Source organism: Bos mutus, chromosome 19, assembly GCF_027580195.1.
Source record: "Bos mutus isolate GX-2022 chromosome 19, NWIPB_WYAK_1.1, whole genome shotgun sequence".
NCBI classification, from domain to species: domain Eukaryota; kingdom Metazoa; phylum Chordata; class Mammalia; order Artiodactyla; family Bovidae; genus Bos; species Bos mutus.
In genome coordinates, this window is record NC_091635.1 from 9,507,822 (window position 1) to 9,525,052 (window position 17,231).

A 17,231-nucleotide genomic window follows, 5' to 3' on the forward strand; every position below is an offset into this window, starting at 1 on the left:
CTCGTGTCCAGGTCCCAGGGCACGGAGGCCGGACGTTACCTGAAACGCCACCTGTGCGAGGAAGATGAGCTTGTCGCGCTCGAAGAGCCCGCGGGCCGTGTACATGAACACCGAGTAGGTGATCTCGTCCGTCAGGTTGATCACGCGCTGTTTGACCTCGTCGGCGGGGGTGGTCTTCAGGATGGCCTTCTCGAACACCACGTTGAAGGCCTGGGGGTGTCACCGGAGGCAGGGGCTTGGGCACGGCCCCGGAGCCTGCTCCACGCTGCCCATGCTGGCTCTGGTTGGTTTCCGTTGGGGTTCGGGGTCTGGGGGCACTGCTCGGACCCTCACTCCCTGGGCTGGTGCTGGTCAGACCTGGTGCCCCGACTCCCGCCCCTCACGGACACCTGCAGCCCGGACCGAGGGCCGCAGCCCCGGGCCTGGAGGCAGCCGCACCTTGAGTGAGAACTGGTAGATGGGGTTGATCTTGTTGAGGTCGTTCAGGATGAAGTACAGCAGGGATGCCCTCGCTGCGGCCGGCCGGTAGTTCTCTCTCGCCTCGTTGATTTTAACTTCTGTGATTTTTGCCTCTTGCACCTTGAAACAAGCAGTCACAAACCAAAGTCACTTAGGGCGGAAGACCTAAGTAGACTTTCTCCAAAGACAGGCAGATCGCCTAGAGGCACATGGAAATATGCTCACCGTTTCTGACTGTTAGAAAAAAATACACATCAAAACCACAATGAGGTGTCACCTCACACCAGACAGAATGGCCTTCATTAAAAATTTAGCCTACAAGTCCTGGAGAGGGTGTGGAACAAAGGGAAACCTTTGCTGCTCCCACTGTTGGTAGAAATGTAAGTTGGTGCAGCCGTGATGGAGAACAGTACGGAGATTCCTCAAAAAACTTGAAAGAGAACTACCATATGATCCAGGAATCCCACTCCTGGGCATATAACTAGACAAACCATAATTCGAAAACATGCATGCACCGCTGTGTTTATAACAGCACTATTCACAACAGTCAAGACATGGAAATGACCTAAATGTCCATCAGCAGATGAAGATGACGTGCCTGGTGGGCATCCGTGCCCCCCACCCTGTCCTGGGGCCCCGGTGAGGCTGTGACTTCTCTTCTCAATGACCATCAGCCCACCTGCCATGCCCGCTGTGTGCTATGGCTGGGGTTACGAGGGGGTGGGTCCCTGAGACGGTTTCTTACTTTCTCCTCAATCTCACTGGCCGTATGTTTGGTGGTCTCCAGGTTCTCCACTAAGGCAGTGTCTCCCAGAAAGTTCCCCGATGCGGCCGACAGCCGGGCCAGCAGAGAATCTTCCAGCTCTTTCAGAACAATCTTAAATTCATTCTGGGACTTGGTGAGATTCGCCTGCGAGAGGGGCAGAGACCCGGGAAGGGAACTCAATTGCTGGCACGGCCTGGCCTCCCCATCTTGGGGGCGCTCGGGGGTTCAGAGCCTCTCAACAGCTTAGCCGAGGCCCCTGCAGCTGCCTGTCATGAGCAGTCAGCAAGGGTGTGGGAACCACAGTGGGAGATGTGGGGGCTGGGGACCCCTGACAGCCCACGGGTGTGGCTCAGACAGCCCAGGAGGGGACTGGTACACTGGGGCTGGTAGCAGAGACATTCTTGTGGGCGAGGAGTTCAGTGCTTTTGGGCGTCCGGGGCACCACTGTGGACTCCTGTTCTCTCAGTGAAGTTGTCACTTGATTTAGAATCAGGTTTGGGGGTAGCTGGGGAGGAGGAGTGACTCATTTTGTTGTACAAAGCACACTCGGTGTGACAAGCGGGGGCCCCTTCAGAGTCACCGGACGTGTGGGTCTTGGAGACCTGCCCCCTCGGTCCGAGCCGCCGCCCGCCCTGCTCCTCCCGTCCCATCGCACCTTTAGCTGCTCCAGGTCTGGGCGCTCCTTCGCCACCACAGCGGCCAAGAGCTGGTCCTCCAGCCCGTCCCTGGTGACCAGGAAGTTGATCAGGGTGCACTGGGCCTGCATCTCGGGCTTGTAGTGGGGGTTGAAGTACTTGGTGTGCAAGATCAGACGGAAGTTGGGGTGGTACTCCACCTCCTTGTCGCCGATCTTAATGTACCTGTGGTCCGTGGAGGGAGGTATTAGGAGGGCCCCCCCAACCCCGGGTGACCTCGGGACAGCAGCACAGACTCCCCTGGGACTCCCGCCAGCCCGGGAGGACAGTCTGGACTTCTAAATGAAATGTTTCACTATAAAGCTGCTTAGAATGAAGGTCTTCCAGAAGCCATCTGCACAATTTCCCACTTAACCAGGAAACCATTTCCCTCTAATGCACATGAAATTGGGACTTCCTGGTAGTCCAGGGGTTAAGAATCTGCCTTCCAAAGCAGGGGATGCGGGCTCGATCCCTGGTTGGGGAACTAAGATCCCACCTGCAGAGGGACAGTTAAGCCCTCAAGCCTCAACTAAGACCCGATGCAGCCAAAATAACAAAAGGAAAAAATTTTTAATAAAAAACCACATAAAATCATGGTGTATTGTGTCGGGGCTCACCCTGATGAATAATCTGAAACTTGGGAAAAAAGAAAACAGAAGACCTTTCCTTCTTGGGGTGCCACCGGCCTTTCTAGAGAAAGCACCTGCTCTTTGGCTGGTCTGTTCTGGTCTTATAGGAGAGTTCACTCAGCCCTGGCTGCATGTCTTACTCATGTGGGAGCCTCTGAAGAAACACTCAGGCCTGGGATGCACCCCAAGGCCATTAACGTCAGAAAGACACTGGCCCCCAAATTCAGAACACCAGGACATCCAGGAGCTCCCTGGGCTAATCTAATGAACAGCCAGGAATGTGGGCTGGCTCGTCCTTGGTGGGGGCTGCTTCTCTCTGGCTCTCCCCTCTGCTACCCCATTTCTGGCTGAGCTCACTTTTGGGGGGGCCTCTAATTTCACCCCTGGGTATCACCACTCAAGCCAGGCCTTCCTCAGAATCTAGCATATCACCACATTTGTCATCTCTATTCTGGGCTTCTGCCCACAGCCCTGCAATTATAGGCAGCTCAGGTCGACTCCGACATTTACATTTTTAAAGCTGATTTACGTTTTTATGTTAGAAAAGTAACATAAACTCAGTGCATCAACCAATGAATGGATAAACAGAATGTGGCAGATCCACAGAATGGAATATTATTCAGCTGTAAAAAGAAAGAAGTATGCATACTTACTACAGCTTGAAAAGATACTCAGAGAAACCAGGCGTGAATGTCCTAAATGCCACTGGATTGGTTACTTTTGGTTAACTTACGTTATATGAATCTCAGCTAAATAGGAAGAAATAGTAATACTGGTTCAAGATTTGCAAAATGCATGAAAACAGGAGAAAAGATGACCATGAAGGATGGCCGTCTGCAGGCGATCGCTGATGCCGTGTTGGTGTAGGTCTTCCTCCCTAACTGGGATGTGGACCTACCACTGCTCTCCCGGCGGCCCCTCCCAGGGGGCTTCCCCGCTCATGCCCGTCAGCGTTGTGCTGAAGCCCCTGCGGCTCCGAGGAAAGCAGAGGCTCTGCCCTTCCTCTCCGTCCGGAGGCCAGACCTCGGTGCTGAGGACCTTCACGTGGGGGGACCTGTCACTCACTTTCCCTTTTTGATCGTGTTCCTGCCCAGCAGGGGGTCCAGAACCGGGTCGATGGTCTCGCCAATGTTCTCAATGAGCAAGGTGTCCCCTTCCGAGATGGCCTGCTCGATGATGTCCAGATAGCTGTGGGCACAGCATCAGGTCGTGAGGGCCTCGGGGCCCGGTGACCACGCAATCGTGTGCCCCAGGAGGGACAGGAGAGGTGACTGAAGGGCCAGTAGTTCGTTCCTCCCCAAAGGGTCCTTCCGGAGGGGAGCACAGGGCTCTCTGTGTGAATCACCCCCAGGTGGGGAGGTTTGAACATGGAACTGCTTTGTGGCTGCAGAGCTAAACGTTCCACATCTGTGTTTCCTCTCACTGCCCCGCACCCTGGGAAGGCTCTCAGCAGCTGTGTTATGGGCACTGCTTCCCATCTATGAGAAGAGATGGCAAGACGACCGGCCGCAGCCTCCCAGCCAGCCAGTGACCAGGCAGGACCACTGCGGGTGGGGGTTGAGGTGTCAGCGCTGCCCCTGCAGGAGCGGCAGTGAATGGGGAGAGAGGAGCAGCGAGTTCGATTCTTCACTGTCTGTGCCATTCCCCGGGGTCTAAGAACTCAGAAAATCCGAGCCCCCGTGGGCCAGTGTTTGTTTCCAAAGACCCGTCCATTCATTTAACAAGTGAAAGCCTCTGAGTGGGCTTCGCAGACTTCTGGCTGAGCTAACGGGCTGGCACCGCCTCTGGAGCCCCCACCCCACCCGCCTCGGTGACCGCGCACCTCTTCTGTCCCAGGCGGATGGCCTTCAGCTCGCTGCCGTATTTGTTTTTGATCCACTTGATGCCCTGCAGCTGGGCATCCACGATGAGGGGCCAGCGCTCCGTGTTGCACAGGATGGTGGCGTTCTCCGTGGACATGCGGTCGCTGGGGAGCCCCTGGTTGTTCCAGGTGGCCACATCTGCATCGTCGGTCAGCAGGGTCAAGGGGTCCAGACCCTTCGTGATTGGGATCGGGACCTGCCGAGGGGGGCGGTGTGGCCTGACTCACTGCTCGGGCAGAAGCGGCTCTCTGAATAACATGTGGGCCACAGGGGCAGATAGCCGCTCGCAGCAGCTTGGGACCTGGCCAGAAAGGATGTCAGCATCATCCGCGCCAGGCCACCCTCTGCACCCTGGCTACCCTACAGCCTCTGCCTTGTTCATCGCAGGAGCGACGGTGAGACCTGGCTGGTTCTGCCCTCCCCTCCCCCACAGACCTCCCCAGACGTCCTGATGAACACCACGGGACCTCTTACCTTTAAATGGTTTATGTAAGGGATCCAGAACCTCTCCATCAGCTCGTTGCGGTACTTCTTGGTGAAGTAGCCCACGTAGGAGACGAAGGCAGAGATCAGCAGGACGTCGCCGCACAGCGTGATGCCCTGGCCTTTGAAGCTCTCCACCGACTCGGCCCAGCGGACATTTTCTGACGCCAGTCCTCCCACTAGCCTGAGGTGGGGGCCGGGGGTCAGTGGACGAGAGAGGAGCCCGTGCCCCCGGCGGGAGGGAGGGCAGGCTGGAGGGACGGGAAAGGTGTGCTTCCGTCTGTACCATGGACCTCGTGGCTTCAAAGCCTTCCTTTGCTCAGTGGTTCAGGAGCGAGTGTGCTTTGTGGGGAGTTTGGGGGAGAAAACGCTTTAGGGAAGCAAAGCTAATGTTTTCTGGGTGCGGTTGGGGACGCCAAGCTTCTGTCCCCAGGGTGCTGGCCTCACATGCACTCTATGCTATCTGACCACGTGACCTGACCACCGAGGCCACTGCCTGGACACTGCTGAGCACATGCTTTGGGCAGCGGCTAGTCCATTGGCGGCCACCTGGCCCCGCGTGGGGTGGGGACTCCAGGCTGTGCTTCGTGCTTCTCAGGCCACTAGCCCGAGGGCTGGTCCCCAACCCTGAACAGCACACCCAGCGTCCGAGAGCAGGGCCAGGTTTGCAGAAGTACAGATGCCCGATTAGGCTCATGGAGGTGTGTCTCTGGCATCACCTGAGCAGCCCTTCTTCCGGGTGACCGAAAGACCACCTTTGACTGTCCCAGCAGAGCTGAGTCCACATCCCACCGGAGGCCAGGTAGGCAGCCTTGGGACCTCCCAGCGTTAATCCTCACGACTCTCTGTGCTCAGAAAGTGGGGGCTGCACCTGGGGCTTATCCCCCAAGAGGCCGTTCTGTGGGCTCATCCCTTTTGGGGGTGGTGGCTCTGAGGACAGGATGGGTCTTGTGATGGGGTGTGGGGGCGAGGTACCTGTTAGCCAGCGAGATCACCCTATTGGTGGCATCAGCCTCCTGCTGGCACTTGATCTTCTCGGCCGTCGCTTTCTCAAATGCCGACGTCAGGTTGCTCAGATTGGCGTTGAGTTCCTGGAAAGACAAGGTGGGAAGGCCCTGAAATCGGGATGCCCCTGGCTGTCCCGGGAGTAGAGGCAGCTGAGCCCTGGGAGGGCTGAGATCCCCGAGGGGCCTGAGGGCTGCAAGCACGGCCGAGGCAGGCGGCCTCCAGGGTGTTCCGGGCCCCGCCGCAGCCGCGGGCCGCACTCACGGCAATCTTGTTCTTGATGCGGGAGAGCTTCTCCTGGGCCTCGGCCAGCTCAGCGTTGGCCTCCTCCAGGGCCTGCCTCTTGGGGGCCACGTCGCAGTAGACCTCGTAGAAGCGGACGATGTTGATGCACCAAGAGCACAGGCCCGCGGCAGCCGCGGACTTGGAGCGGATGAACTCGGGGTCGAAGGTTGGGTTGCCTTGGTAGGGCCTGGGGAGCGAGTGACAGCAGGCTGGGGACACAGGCTCCCGCCACCCTGCACCTGCCTGCAGCTCCGCATCTGTCTGCGACTCCAGTGCCCATTACGAGCCGTAGGAGGAGCAGAACGTTTAACTTACTATCTCCTGGCATCTTCATGATCACAGAAAGAAGAAGATAAGACTGAAACTCAGAACTCTGGCCTCTGGAGTGGAATTAAGGGTATGAAAGGGAAAAAAGTGAAAGTCGCGAGTTGTGTCCGACTCTTTGCGACCCCACGGACTGTACAGTCCATGGAGTTCTCCAGGCCAGAATACTGGAGTGGGTAGCCTTTCCCGTCCCAAGCCAAGGACTGAACCCAGGTCTCCCGCACTGCAGGCAGATTCTTCACCAGCTGAGCCACAAGGAAAGCCCAAGAATACTGGAGTGGGTAGCCTATCCCTTCTGCAGCGGACCTTCCCGATCCAGGAACTGAACCAGGGTCTCCTGCGTTGGAGGCAGATTCTTTACCAACTGAGCTATCAGGGAAGCCTATGAAAGGGAAAAGAAGTAGTGATTTCAAGATGAAGAAAAGCTGCTGCTTCCCCTTAACTCTCTGTTCCCTGCTGCTTCTATAGCTGGTCTCGCTTTCATTCTGCAACCACTCCGGCCCTCAGCAAGAAAACTGGTGTTGGGGGGATGGCAACTTGCCCAGATTTATGCCCACAGGAAGTGTCGGAACCAGGGCCCAGTTTTCCAGCATCACCGGTGAGGCTCAGGCTCTACATACAGGTGAGACTTCAAAGAGGTGACGTTAAGGTGTTATCTTACAAAAGTGATGAGGAACAGTGCCCGCAGATGCAGCTAAGAAGCTCTAGAAACTAGTGTTTTTAAAATAATGGTGACATCATTGAGCGTTAACAGACTGAGCTGTCTGCAGAAGGAATTCTGAATGGATGATTCAAAAATCATAACTGAAGTGTGATTTGAGTTTAGGTGGGGAACACAGCCCATCACCTCCTCTATCTGGCATTTTTTACACTCTATTTAGGCGGTGGGTCTGCATCTGTTAAGCACACTCCAGACAGCATGGGGAGGTGGCAGTTGCGAAGTTTGCTGGGTGACAAGGAGAAGACATTTATCATGGCACTGTTTATGATGGCAGAAGCGGAGACAGCCTAGACCCTCAACAGCGCAGGTATAGTTAAGTAAATTACAATTCATCTGTGGTTAAAAAAAAAAAAAAAAGAAACAGATCAAGTGTTTTGACAAGATAGGGAAAAGATTTTTTTCTCCTGCAATGTTAAGTAAAAAATAAAAAGCAGAACAGATAATTGCATATACACAGTATTCTTTCAACTACCAGGGGGAAATCTTTAGAAGAAAGACTGAAAGGAAACATGCCAAATGTTAACACAGACCACCTCCTGGAGGCGAGTCTGGAAGTGTTTCTCTTGAACTTCACACTATTCCTTAGTCATCAAATGCTTTTCATTCGTCCAGCTCTCTTCTGATACAGATGGAACCGAGAGGCTGGGGTCTCACCTGGGCTCACTGGGGTCATGGGAAGGCCTCCCTTTCTCGCTTGGGGTCAGGTCAGCTTGGCCCTGAACTTGGGTTGGGGGGGATGGCTAGGCACAGAGTGCTCACAAGTGCGTGTGTGCTAAGTCACTTCAGTCGTATCCGACTCTTTGTGACCCCGTGGACTGTCGCCCCCAGGCTCCTCTGTCCATGGGATTCTCCAGGCAAGAGTACTGGAGAGGATTGCCGTGCCCTCCTCCACGGGATCTTCCTGACCCAAGGAGCGAACCTGTGTCTTTTACGGCTCCTGCGTTGGCAGGCGGGGTTCTTTGCCACTGGCGCTACCTGGGAAGCCTGCTCACAAGTGCAGTGCTCACCAATGCTGGTGTTACTGGATTTACGGGGCAAGGTGGGGAAGCGCCCACTCTACATATCCTTTCCAAGTCCCACTTCAAGACGGACTAGGACCTGGGGCCCTTTGCTGCAGTGACTGCACCTGGACAAGTGTCTCCTTGAGCAACAAATGCAAAGAAACTATAAGGGACTAAAAATAACTACATGCGTGCACAGCTGGGACAAATTATGAACAAGATACAAAAAGGCTAAAACTCACTGCTACTTCTAAAGTGCCAGGAGCAAAAGCAGGGTCCTGTACTGATCCCTGCACGCAGCACCACCCAGGGGGTGGGTAGACCACCCCTCTGACCCCACCCTCTGATCCACCCCTACCCTCACCCCATTTAAGAAGCTAGATCGACCAAGGTTGGGGAGACAGAGGGTGATGAGGCTCCCCCCGGGCTTGGGATCATGTTTCACCTTGATGCCCTGGCAGCCAGGTCCAGGTAAATGCACCCAGGCTCTTGCCTGCTGGCTGTGGGGTCCCGCCTTCTCTGTACCGCCCAAGACCCTGCCCTGCCCCCAGCAAGCACAGGCTTCCCTTGGGACCACGCGGTGTGGGGCCACGGATAGGTAGGAGGAAGTTGGGGTCCCGCCTTCGCTCTGTCGCTCAAGACCCTGCCCTGCCCTCAGCAAGCACAGGCTTCCCTTGGGACCACGCGGTGTGGGGCCAGGGACAGGCGGGAGGAGGTTCACGACCACACAGGGCCTGAACGTGATGTGCTCCCGACAGGATGAGACCTGGGCGGACCCCATGGGGGCAGCCGAGCCCCGACTCACTTGAACGCTTTCAGGCAGGCCTCGGGGATGTGCTCCTTGTCGAACTTTTTCAAGGAGTCCAGGAAGGTGTCCACCTTGCCCATCATGATTTTCGCAGCTTTCCAGCTCTTGTCCTTGGGGATCTTGCCCCCAGGTGCGGTCAGAATCATCACAGCGGCCGTGACGTTGACCACAGCATCCGGGGGGGACCCGAAGGACTTCAGCTCCGTCAGGTTGTTCTGCAGAGACAGGTGGACGGACCTGAGTGGGGATTTAGCCCCGAGCAGGACCAGGAGGTCCTGGCGATGACCCCACGGCATCTCCTCTCAGCTTGGGGGTCCCGGTCCCTGATTCTTCCTCCTCCTCCTGCCCTCACCTTGTTCAGGGTGTCAAGAGCCTCTTGCGCGGCCAGCAGGGCCGGCTCTGCCTTGGCCAGGTCCGTTTCACAGGCCTTTTGTTTCTCGGTGACATTCTGGAAGGAAGCCAGATGGGAAAGATGGATGCTGGGGTCCATGTGGATGGTGCGTGTGAAAGGGGACCCTGAAGGGTGGCGAGGAGGGGTGAGGAGGGGCACTCCCCTCTGCTCTCACTCTCTGGGTCATCGTCTGGAGTCTACCTTCCTGCCCCCAAACGCCTGCTGGCTCCTTTGCCCAAAAACACGCAGGTCAAAAGGCCCTGGGCCGTCAGCTGACCTGGGATTCAGGAAGGGGAACACTGCCTTCTCTTGGCTCCAGCTTCCAGGCCCAGAGGAGAAACCTGGGCCCGTGCAGGCCACTCCCCAGGGCTTTGAGGCCTCGTCTCTTGGTGCCATTGTGGAATTCCTCCAGATTGGGCCAGTTTCAGAGGTGCAGGCCATCCTCCTCTTAAAGTGAGAACACCCGTATTCACACATCTATCCATTCATTCACGCATGCATCGTTCACTCGGGTTGGGAAGAACCTCTCTGAGCTTCCAGGCACCAGAGAGATTGGGAGAAGCTTCCTATCAATCAATCAGGACCTGAGTGACAGCAGAGGAAGACGAAGAAGGCCATGGGGGCTGGGAGCTGTGCTGGACACGGGGGAGGGTGGACAGAAGGAAGAAGGTCCCTCTGCAAAGAACCTTCTGGAGAAGCCCACCCTGTGCCCGACTTCAGGGAACAGGGCGTGGAAGGCACTGACTTGGCCGGCGGTGCTGGGAGCAGCCCCCAGCCTCCCTGAGTACGTCTGGGTGGGCCCTTTTGGGATCCGGGGTTGGAGAGGGGTGGGCGCCCAGACATTAAGCTGCATGTGAGTATCAAAAGGCAGGTCCCAGGGTTCAAGGCGCAGGTGTGGGCCCTGGCTCGGATATTGGCTGTATCACTTGCTAATTTTGAGATGTCAGGCACATTTCCGGCCACCCTAACAGGGCTGTGGTCATACAGCTGACCATGAGGGATCGAGCGGAGCTCCTGGGACCCTCCCTCGTTCCAGCGCTGGTGGGAAGTATTCAGGCTTCCCACTCCTGTCAGCCGTGGGAGGAGGCTGACTCAGGCCCGCTCAAGAGACAGCAGACAATTACTGAGGCTCTTAATTTAGACCCTCAGGCAGAGGCATGACTGATGACGCAAAGGGCACGCAGACGGGTGATGAGAAATCAGCCCAACCACAGGGACCTTCAGTGTGGAGCCCACCAGAGTCGGGGGTGTTGGAACCTCTGGGGGCTCCTGGTGTAGGAAGTCTGAGGCCCAGGGCTCTGAGGCCATCTTCTCAAGCCTTGATGTGCTCACATGAGCATGTCCCTCAGATGCAGACCCGGTTCAGCAGAACCGGGGTCTGGGAACCTGCATTTCTTACCAGCTCAGGAGATGCCACTGCGGGGCCCTGGGAGGGCAGCCCTCTGCTGAGCCAGGGGCCCTGCATTTAGGGGAGGTGCCCTCCCTGCAGGAGTCCTGCTGGGTTGCCAGGGCCCGCAGGGAGATACTGGTCACTCGGGGAAGGCGCCTGGCCGAGTGGAGCTGCCCACCGCCTACCTTGTTGATGACCTCCACCTTGATCTCCTCCTCATCAGCAATGGCTTTCTCCTTGCTGACTTTCTCAGTCTCCACACCCACCACATGGATCAGCTTGTCTGCGTTCTCGTTTTTCTGCTTGAGCTCTGCCTCCTGAACCGCCAGCTTGGCTTTTAAATCGTCCACCTGGAGGGGGAGGTGAGGCAGACGGGTAGGCTGGGGTCCCGGCCAGTTGCTTTCTGCTCCCTGGGGTGCATTTCTCTGTGCTTTTTCAGCTTCTCCAAGGTAAGTATTCATTGAGCACCAGCTGTGTACACAGGGTCATCACAAGTATAAGACCCATTCCTGAGGCTTGGGGAGGCGGCAGTCAAGGTGGCCAGGGTGCCGAGGAGTCGTGGGGAGGCTGGTGGGTGGGGCTGTGAGAGCTGGGGGCTGGGGATGAAATGCTGCCTTGGGTGCTCGGGTGAGGCCCCAAGAGGCTGGGTGGAGAGGGTACTGGGAAGTGGTGAGTGATGGGGTGAGACATCCTTCCCCATCTGGGTGATTTCTACCATTGGGGAAGCCCCTTGGGTGCTGTAACTGCCCTCTCCTGAGCTCGTTCACTGTCCTAGGACCACTTCCGGAAGGTATATTTGGGGAAAAAGAAACGCCCGCTGGGCCAGGCTCCTCTTTCTTTCCTCTCCAGGGAGGGGGCAGGCCACTTCTCAGCTCCTGTAAGCGCTTTCTTGGACATCCCCCACCACTATGTGCCCCTCTCGACCCCCAAGGGGTGGCCGGACGCATGTAGCTCCGCCTGTGTCGGGGTTGTTCCCCACCTGCACCTTTGGCCAGGAGGCAGGGACTCGGGGGCTGTCTACCAGGCTCCCTGGGGAGACGCCAACAGTGGGCAGTAAAGAGGGAGCCCGGGCTACACCAGGGAAGACACTCAAAACCAGGCAGAAGACTAAAAATTAACGTGGCGTGAAAGTACAGCAGATACTGTTCCATCGGGGCACGGCAGTGTGAACGGAGCCCCAGGATGGACCCACCTTCAAGAGCTGCACCCAACGGGGTGAGCAAACCCCTCCAGACTCAGGCCCTCCCTCCCCAAGGAAGCGCCTGACCTGGCCTCAGCATCCCGAGAGGATCTGGGACCCGCTGTCACAGTCAACACCCTCACTCTAGTTTACAAGTGGAAGTTTCCCCAAGGCGGGGTCCTGGTCCCTTTACCAACATGTCACACGTCTGGGGGATGGTTCCGGAAGCTCGTCCCGTGGCCCCATTCTCCTCTTACCTGAGAGGCCGTGCTCTGCAGCTTCATCAGCCCGTTCTCCAGCCTCTCGATCTTGGCGACCAGCTCCATCCTCTTCTTGGCCAGCAGGTTCTGGTACAGCTTGATCTGCTCCAGGAAGGTTTTGGGCGTGGTGTAGTTGTAGCGCCTCTCGGTGGCCAGGTACACCTTGGACATCTCGTTGACAGTCGTGTGTACGTAGGACATGAAGAGGCTGATGGAGGCCTTGACTTCCGGCTACAAAGACAGGCAGGCCGTTCACTCCCCAGTGCCCTGGTGGAAGCGACCCGGGGAAGAGGAGGCTGCCGGCCACAGAGGACCACAAGGTGGATTCCCTTACTTGCCAAGGACCTTGGATGAGAGGGACCCCCCTCTCAGTCTTGGCAGCTCAGGTGCCCAGTGAGGCTCGAGATGACAAGGCCTGCAGGGCTCTCACGGGCAATGGTGACGTGGCACCACCAGGGCACCTTTTCACAGCCGAGGTTATGACGGTTCTGAGTCACACATTCATATATTCAGCATATTTGAATAACCAGGACGTCTGTAAGCATGTATTGGGCATTTCCTGTGGTGGGCCTGGGGGGTTAGTAACTCCTTTCCCAGCCTCCTCTGTCCTGTGTCCATGTCAGGATCACAGCCCCTACGACCTGGGCCCCGCCAACCTGCCCGAAGACAAGCACTGGGAGCTTTGCCCCACGAATTGTCTGAGCAACATTTGTACACGCATGCTAAGTCGCTTCAATTGTGTCTGACTCTTTGCGACCCCATGGACAGCAGCCCGCCAGACTTCTCTGCCCACTGGGGTTCTCCAGGCAAGAATACTGGAGTGGGTTGCCATTTCCTTCTCCAGGGGATCTTCCTGACTCAGGGATCGAACCTGGGTCTCCTCCACTGTAGGCAGATTCCTTACTAACTGAGCTACCAGGGAAGCCCTTCTTTATCACTAGCGCCACCTTGATTTGGGAAGGTATTCATCCGACACACATTTCTTTGGCATCTACTTGGCAGCCCTCACTGGTGCCGGTAGTGGAGCCATTCCCTGGTCCTAGGAGGCCCCCGCCTCTATGTTCACTTGGGGCGTGGAGGACACGTGGTCGGAGCTGCATTCCCAGGAATGGCTCATCCCGCAGCTGAACGCTCTAACCGTGCAAGCAGGGAACTTTGCCCATCTTTAAAAGCCAGGGAGGAGGTTAATTTCAGGCTTATTTTATCCCACTGAATATGTGTTCAAAATAAATCAGACACAATAACCACGTGGGATTTTTTCTAGGCTTGCGATTACTTGCATCAGCTGGGTCAGAGTTTAATGACCATTTCTAGGCCAGCAATGAACTCAGATGGTGAATGTGGGCACTGTCTTTTGATAAAAGACAGACACCGTAAATGGAAGGTAAAAAGTAAAAGAAGACTTATGTTGCCCCGTTGTACTTGTCTTGCCCTATGAAAGGCAGGTTACAGGTGAGGGAGCAGCCCTGGGCAGAGCCCCTTGGGCTGAGCCGTGTTGGGGCTCAAGGCAGGAGGAAAAAGTGTGCACCTGTATACATGGATCAAAGTAAACATGAGCTCGGCAACAGGCTCCCACCAGGGACTGTGTTCAAAGCCCAAGCTTCTCCATCTGTTCTCACGTGGGCATCACACCTCCCTGAACTGGCCCTGTGGAGCCCAGGACCCCCAGCCGGTTGAAATAACCATTCCCCTGTAAGAGTGACTCAGGGCCTCAAGATCAACAAATGATGACCTTTGTTTATAAGTTTGATGTTTTGAATGTTGCAGCATTGATTTTTAAAAAAATACCGCATTGAAACATTGCTGATCTTAGTGCAGTTTTTGGTGCCCCGTTAAGTTTTGCGCCCAAGGCGAGTGCCTCACCCTAATCCCGTCCCTGGAGGTAGATGACGGGGACCCCTCCCTCCCAGCTCTGTGCCCCGAGACTCACCTGAATCCCCTCTGTGTCCTCAAGGAAGCGCGCGCTGACGGACACCAGGGCGTCCTCCGGCCACTCGTGGAACCAGTTGATGGCCGTGCAGTTGACCACAGCGGGGAATTTTCTTGCTCGCACTCGCAGGATGGAGCCCACAGGGGAGAAACACAGGATCACCTAGAAGAGGACACAGAGGTTGCTCGCTGGGGGATGGCAATGCCAAACGGTGCTGCTTTTGCAGAAATCCCGTCTAGAAGGGAAACTCTGTGAGTGGTGTTTGTCTCCAAGTGCGGGGGAGGGGGGTGGTGGTGCGGAGAACATTCCCCGTTCTGGGCGAGAAGTGTGGCCATTTCATGATGTGGGGGTGCAGGGGAGCCCAAGCTCTCCTGAGGTGGCCCTCGCAAAGACGGAAGGATGGCTGGGTGCCAGAGGGAGTGGGGAGTGGGCATCCATGCTGGGCAGCGAGGACGCAGGTCCCTTTAGCATGTCTGGTCCTTGCTGGGAGGGAGGTATGAGAAGAGCAGTGCCACCTGGCCAGGGGCGGGGAGGGGAGAGGGCAGCTCTCCTACTGGACACAGACCGGACGGGAGAGAAGGACCCAACACGTACTCAGTCTAACTCGAGTAGCTTAGCCAGCATCCCCCAAGAGGGAATGTGGAAGGTCAAGGTGAACTAATCTATTTAACGAGCTCTACGGGAGAGGAGTGCATACAGAAAACACTTCTTTTCGGCCACGGGGCACTACTAACAGCCCACCTCCACCAGGCAGCCCACTGGAACTCTCCTAAGAGTTTTCCACTTCCTGTTCGAGGTAGAACAGCCCCCAACTCCTCCCCGAGTGAAGACCCAGCCTAGAAGACCCCCCGGAACCCTCCAGGCCCCAGGCCCCCCTACCTTCAGGTTCCTGCGCACTTTGTCAATGAAGAACTTCCAGCACGCCTCTCGGGTATCTGTCAGGCCGAGGGACTTCACCTGGGGCCGCATGGAGGAGATGATGTTCTCCACCTCGTCATCCATGAACAGCCCCGGGATCTCCCCCGAGGCCAGCAGGTCGTTGATCAGCACCAGGAACTGCTCTTCGGCCACTTGGGAGTCGGTCATCAGGAACACCGAGGGAACGTTCTTCACGGCCGACTTGATGTACTGGGCGCCAAGGTCGAGCTGGACCCGAGGAAGACACCCTTAGAGGTCTCACCAAGAAGATGCTCATTCAGAAGCATCTCGCACCACCACCCAGGGCAGGGGGGCACCTGCGGATCGGCCCCGTAAGAAACGGCAGGGTCTGTAGATGGAGACTTAGGGCCCCGAGGGGAGGAGGCCCACTTGTGAAGGCACCACTTGCCACAGCGCCAAACTGGAAGCATCCCCGGGGTCCCTGGGCTGCTGACACATGGCTGGCCCCTCACTCAGCTTTAAGCATTTCTTCAGAGGGTCCAGCCCAGCTCTGGGGGCCGCTACTCTGGCCCCAGGAAGAGGGCTCCTAAAAGTCAAAAGCGTGCTACTGCCTGGCCTGGGGACTGTGTGTAGGGGGCCTGGGGAGCTGACCCAGCGGGTGGGAGCCCGGCTAAGCCCCCACGGCCACAAGTGCAGGCAGAACACTGGGCCACGACGAGGGACTCGCTCTGTCTCTCCCTTCTCATTGCACCACCCGGATCCAGCCTTTGTGGGTCACCGGGGCTCGTGCGGCACCCCCTGCCCACCATCACCCCTGAGCAATCTCTGCTGTCTTCAAGCCATCTTCCACTTTGCCCCAGAACACCACCACATCCTGCCCCTCCTCTGCCCAAATGTCCTTGATGGTATCTTGTTTTCTTGGGACCATGTCCAGGATTTTCCATGAGGCACATGATGGCCCTTGGGCTTGGATTCTGACCCTTCCCCTCGCCCCCAAGTCTCCGGCTTCCAGGGGGCGCCCATGGCTGTTGGTGTGACTTTATAATATAATCATGAACGTATCTGTTATACTAACAACATATACCTTGTTAACTTCTTACTGCAACACTACTATCAGAACAATAATAATCCATCTTCTAACCGTTCAGGAGTCTGCTTCCCTAATAGGATGCAAGGTCCTATAGCTCTGTTTATAGCTGTCCTTACTTCCGAATCTACAGAAGCTACTTAATAAATGATGACAAGGGACGAGTGCAAAGCTGGCTCGTCAGGGGTGCAGGAACAGTGAATGGGGATGACAAGGATCAGAGAGCTGCTGCAGCTCATGCCAGGGAATAAAATAGCAACAGCCACGGGTGGTCCCAGGGTGAGGTAACGGGAACGAAGCCCTCACGAGGGCAAAGAGTATGATGCAATCATGAAGATAAAAGCAATATGATTAAGCTAACAGACTAGAAGCTTTATCAGTGGAGAAAACTCAGTACCGCTACATGGCTCCGGGTGCAAGGATTCTCTCCACTCTGAGAGCACTTGTGGGGTCAGTGAGGACCCGCTCAGCTCAGCTGAGAATCCACACACTCTGATTCAATCCAGGAGGCAGGACCTACATTACAAAGACCTTGTCCTTAAGGCTTGGGTTTAAAAATTAGAGCTGGCTAGTGTTTGATAGAAAGAGTAGGCACTGGGGACTCTGACAGGCTGGATGCTCACCTGGAGGCTGCAGTCCCTGGCACAGCCTGAGAGCAGGGCCGAGAGCCAGCTAACCATCCCCGTTATCCTTCCTGGGGCCCCAGCCCGCAGACCACCCTGCCCTCTTGCTGAGGTCCCAGGGCGCCAGGCTCTGGTGGGGGTCCAGACCATCCCCCCGCCCAAGGCCACCTGGGCAGTGACTGCCTTGCAGCCTTGAGTGGAGGGGCGGGTCCCCTGGGCCAGCCTCGTCCTGACCCACAGAAGCACCAAAGCAAAGAGAGAGACACCACGGGACATGGTCAAATCAATTTCAGCTCTAATCTGAGCGGCGGCCATGATAAGCTCTAGACTAATCATGTTTGACTAGCTCACAGTTCCCTGAGAGAGCAAATTTTCCGGAAAAATAAATCAATAAAAAGCCTCGGCGGCACGTCCTGGGGATGGGAGACCTGTTCGAGCTAATGTTTATTCAATTAATTCAGAGAGCGGCCC

General features: G+C 56.4%; 1 protein-coding gene across 1 annotated transcript in view; it reads right to left on the reverse strand.

The window, feature by feature from the left end:
• Nucleotides 1–17,231, reverse strand: part of DNAH17 (dynein axonemal heavy chain 17) — a 99,800-nt gene that overhangs the window by 14,850 nt on the left and 67,719 nt on the right. The window contains 15 exon segments of the mRNA XM_070389484.1: nt 40–210; nt 439–579; nt 1,205–1,369; nt 1,881–2,085; nt 3,597–3,719; nt 4,354–4,589; nt 4,868–5,060; nt 5,852–5,967; nt 6,146–6,353; nt 9,018–9,235; nt 9,373–9,468; nt 10,987–11,151; nt 12,239–12,472; nt 14,172–14,333; nt 15,051–15,317. Coding sequence (XP_070245585.1) covers nt 40–210; nt 439–579; nt 1,205–1,369; nt 1,881–2,085; nt 3,597–3,719; nt 4,354–4,589; nt 4,868–5,060; nt 5,852–5,967; nt 6,146–6,353; nt 9,018–9,235; nt 9,373–9,468; nt 10,987–11,151; nt 12,239–12,472; nt 14,172–14,333; nt 15,051–15,317 — 2,700 coding nt within the window.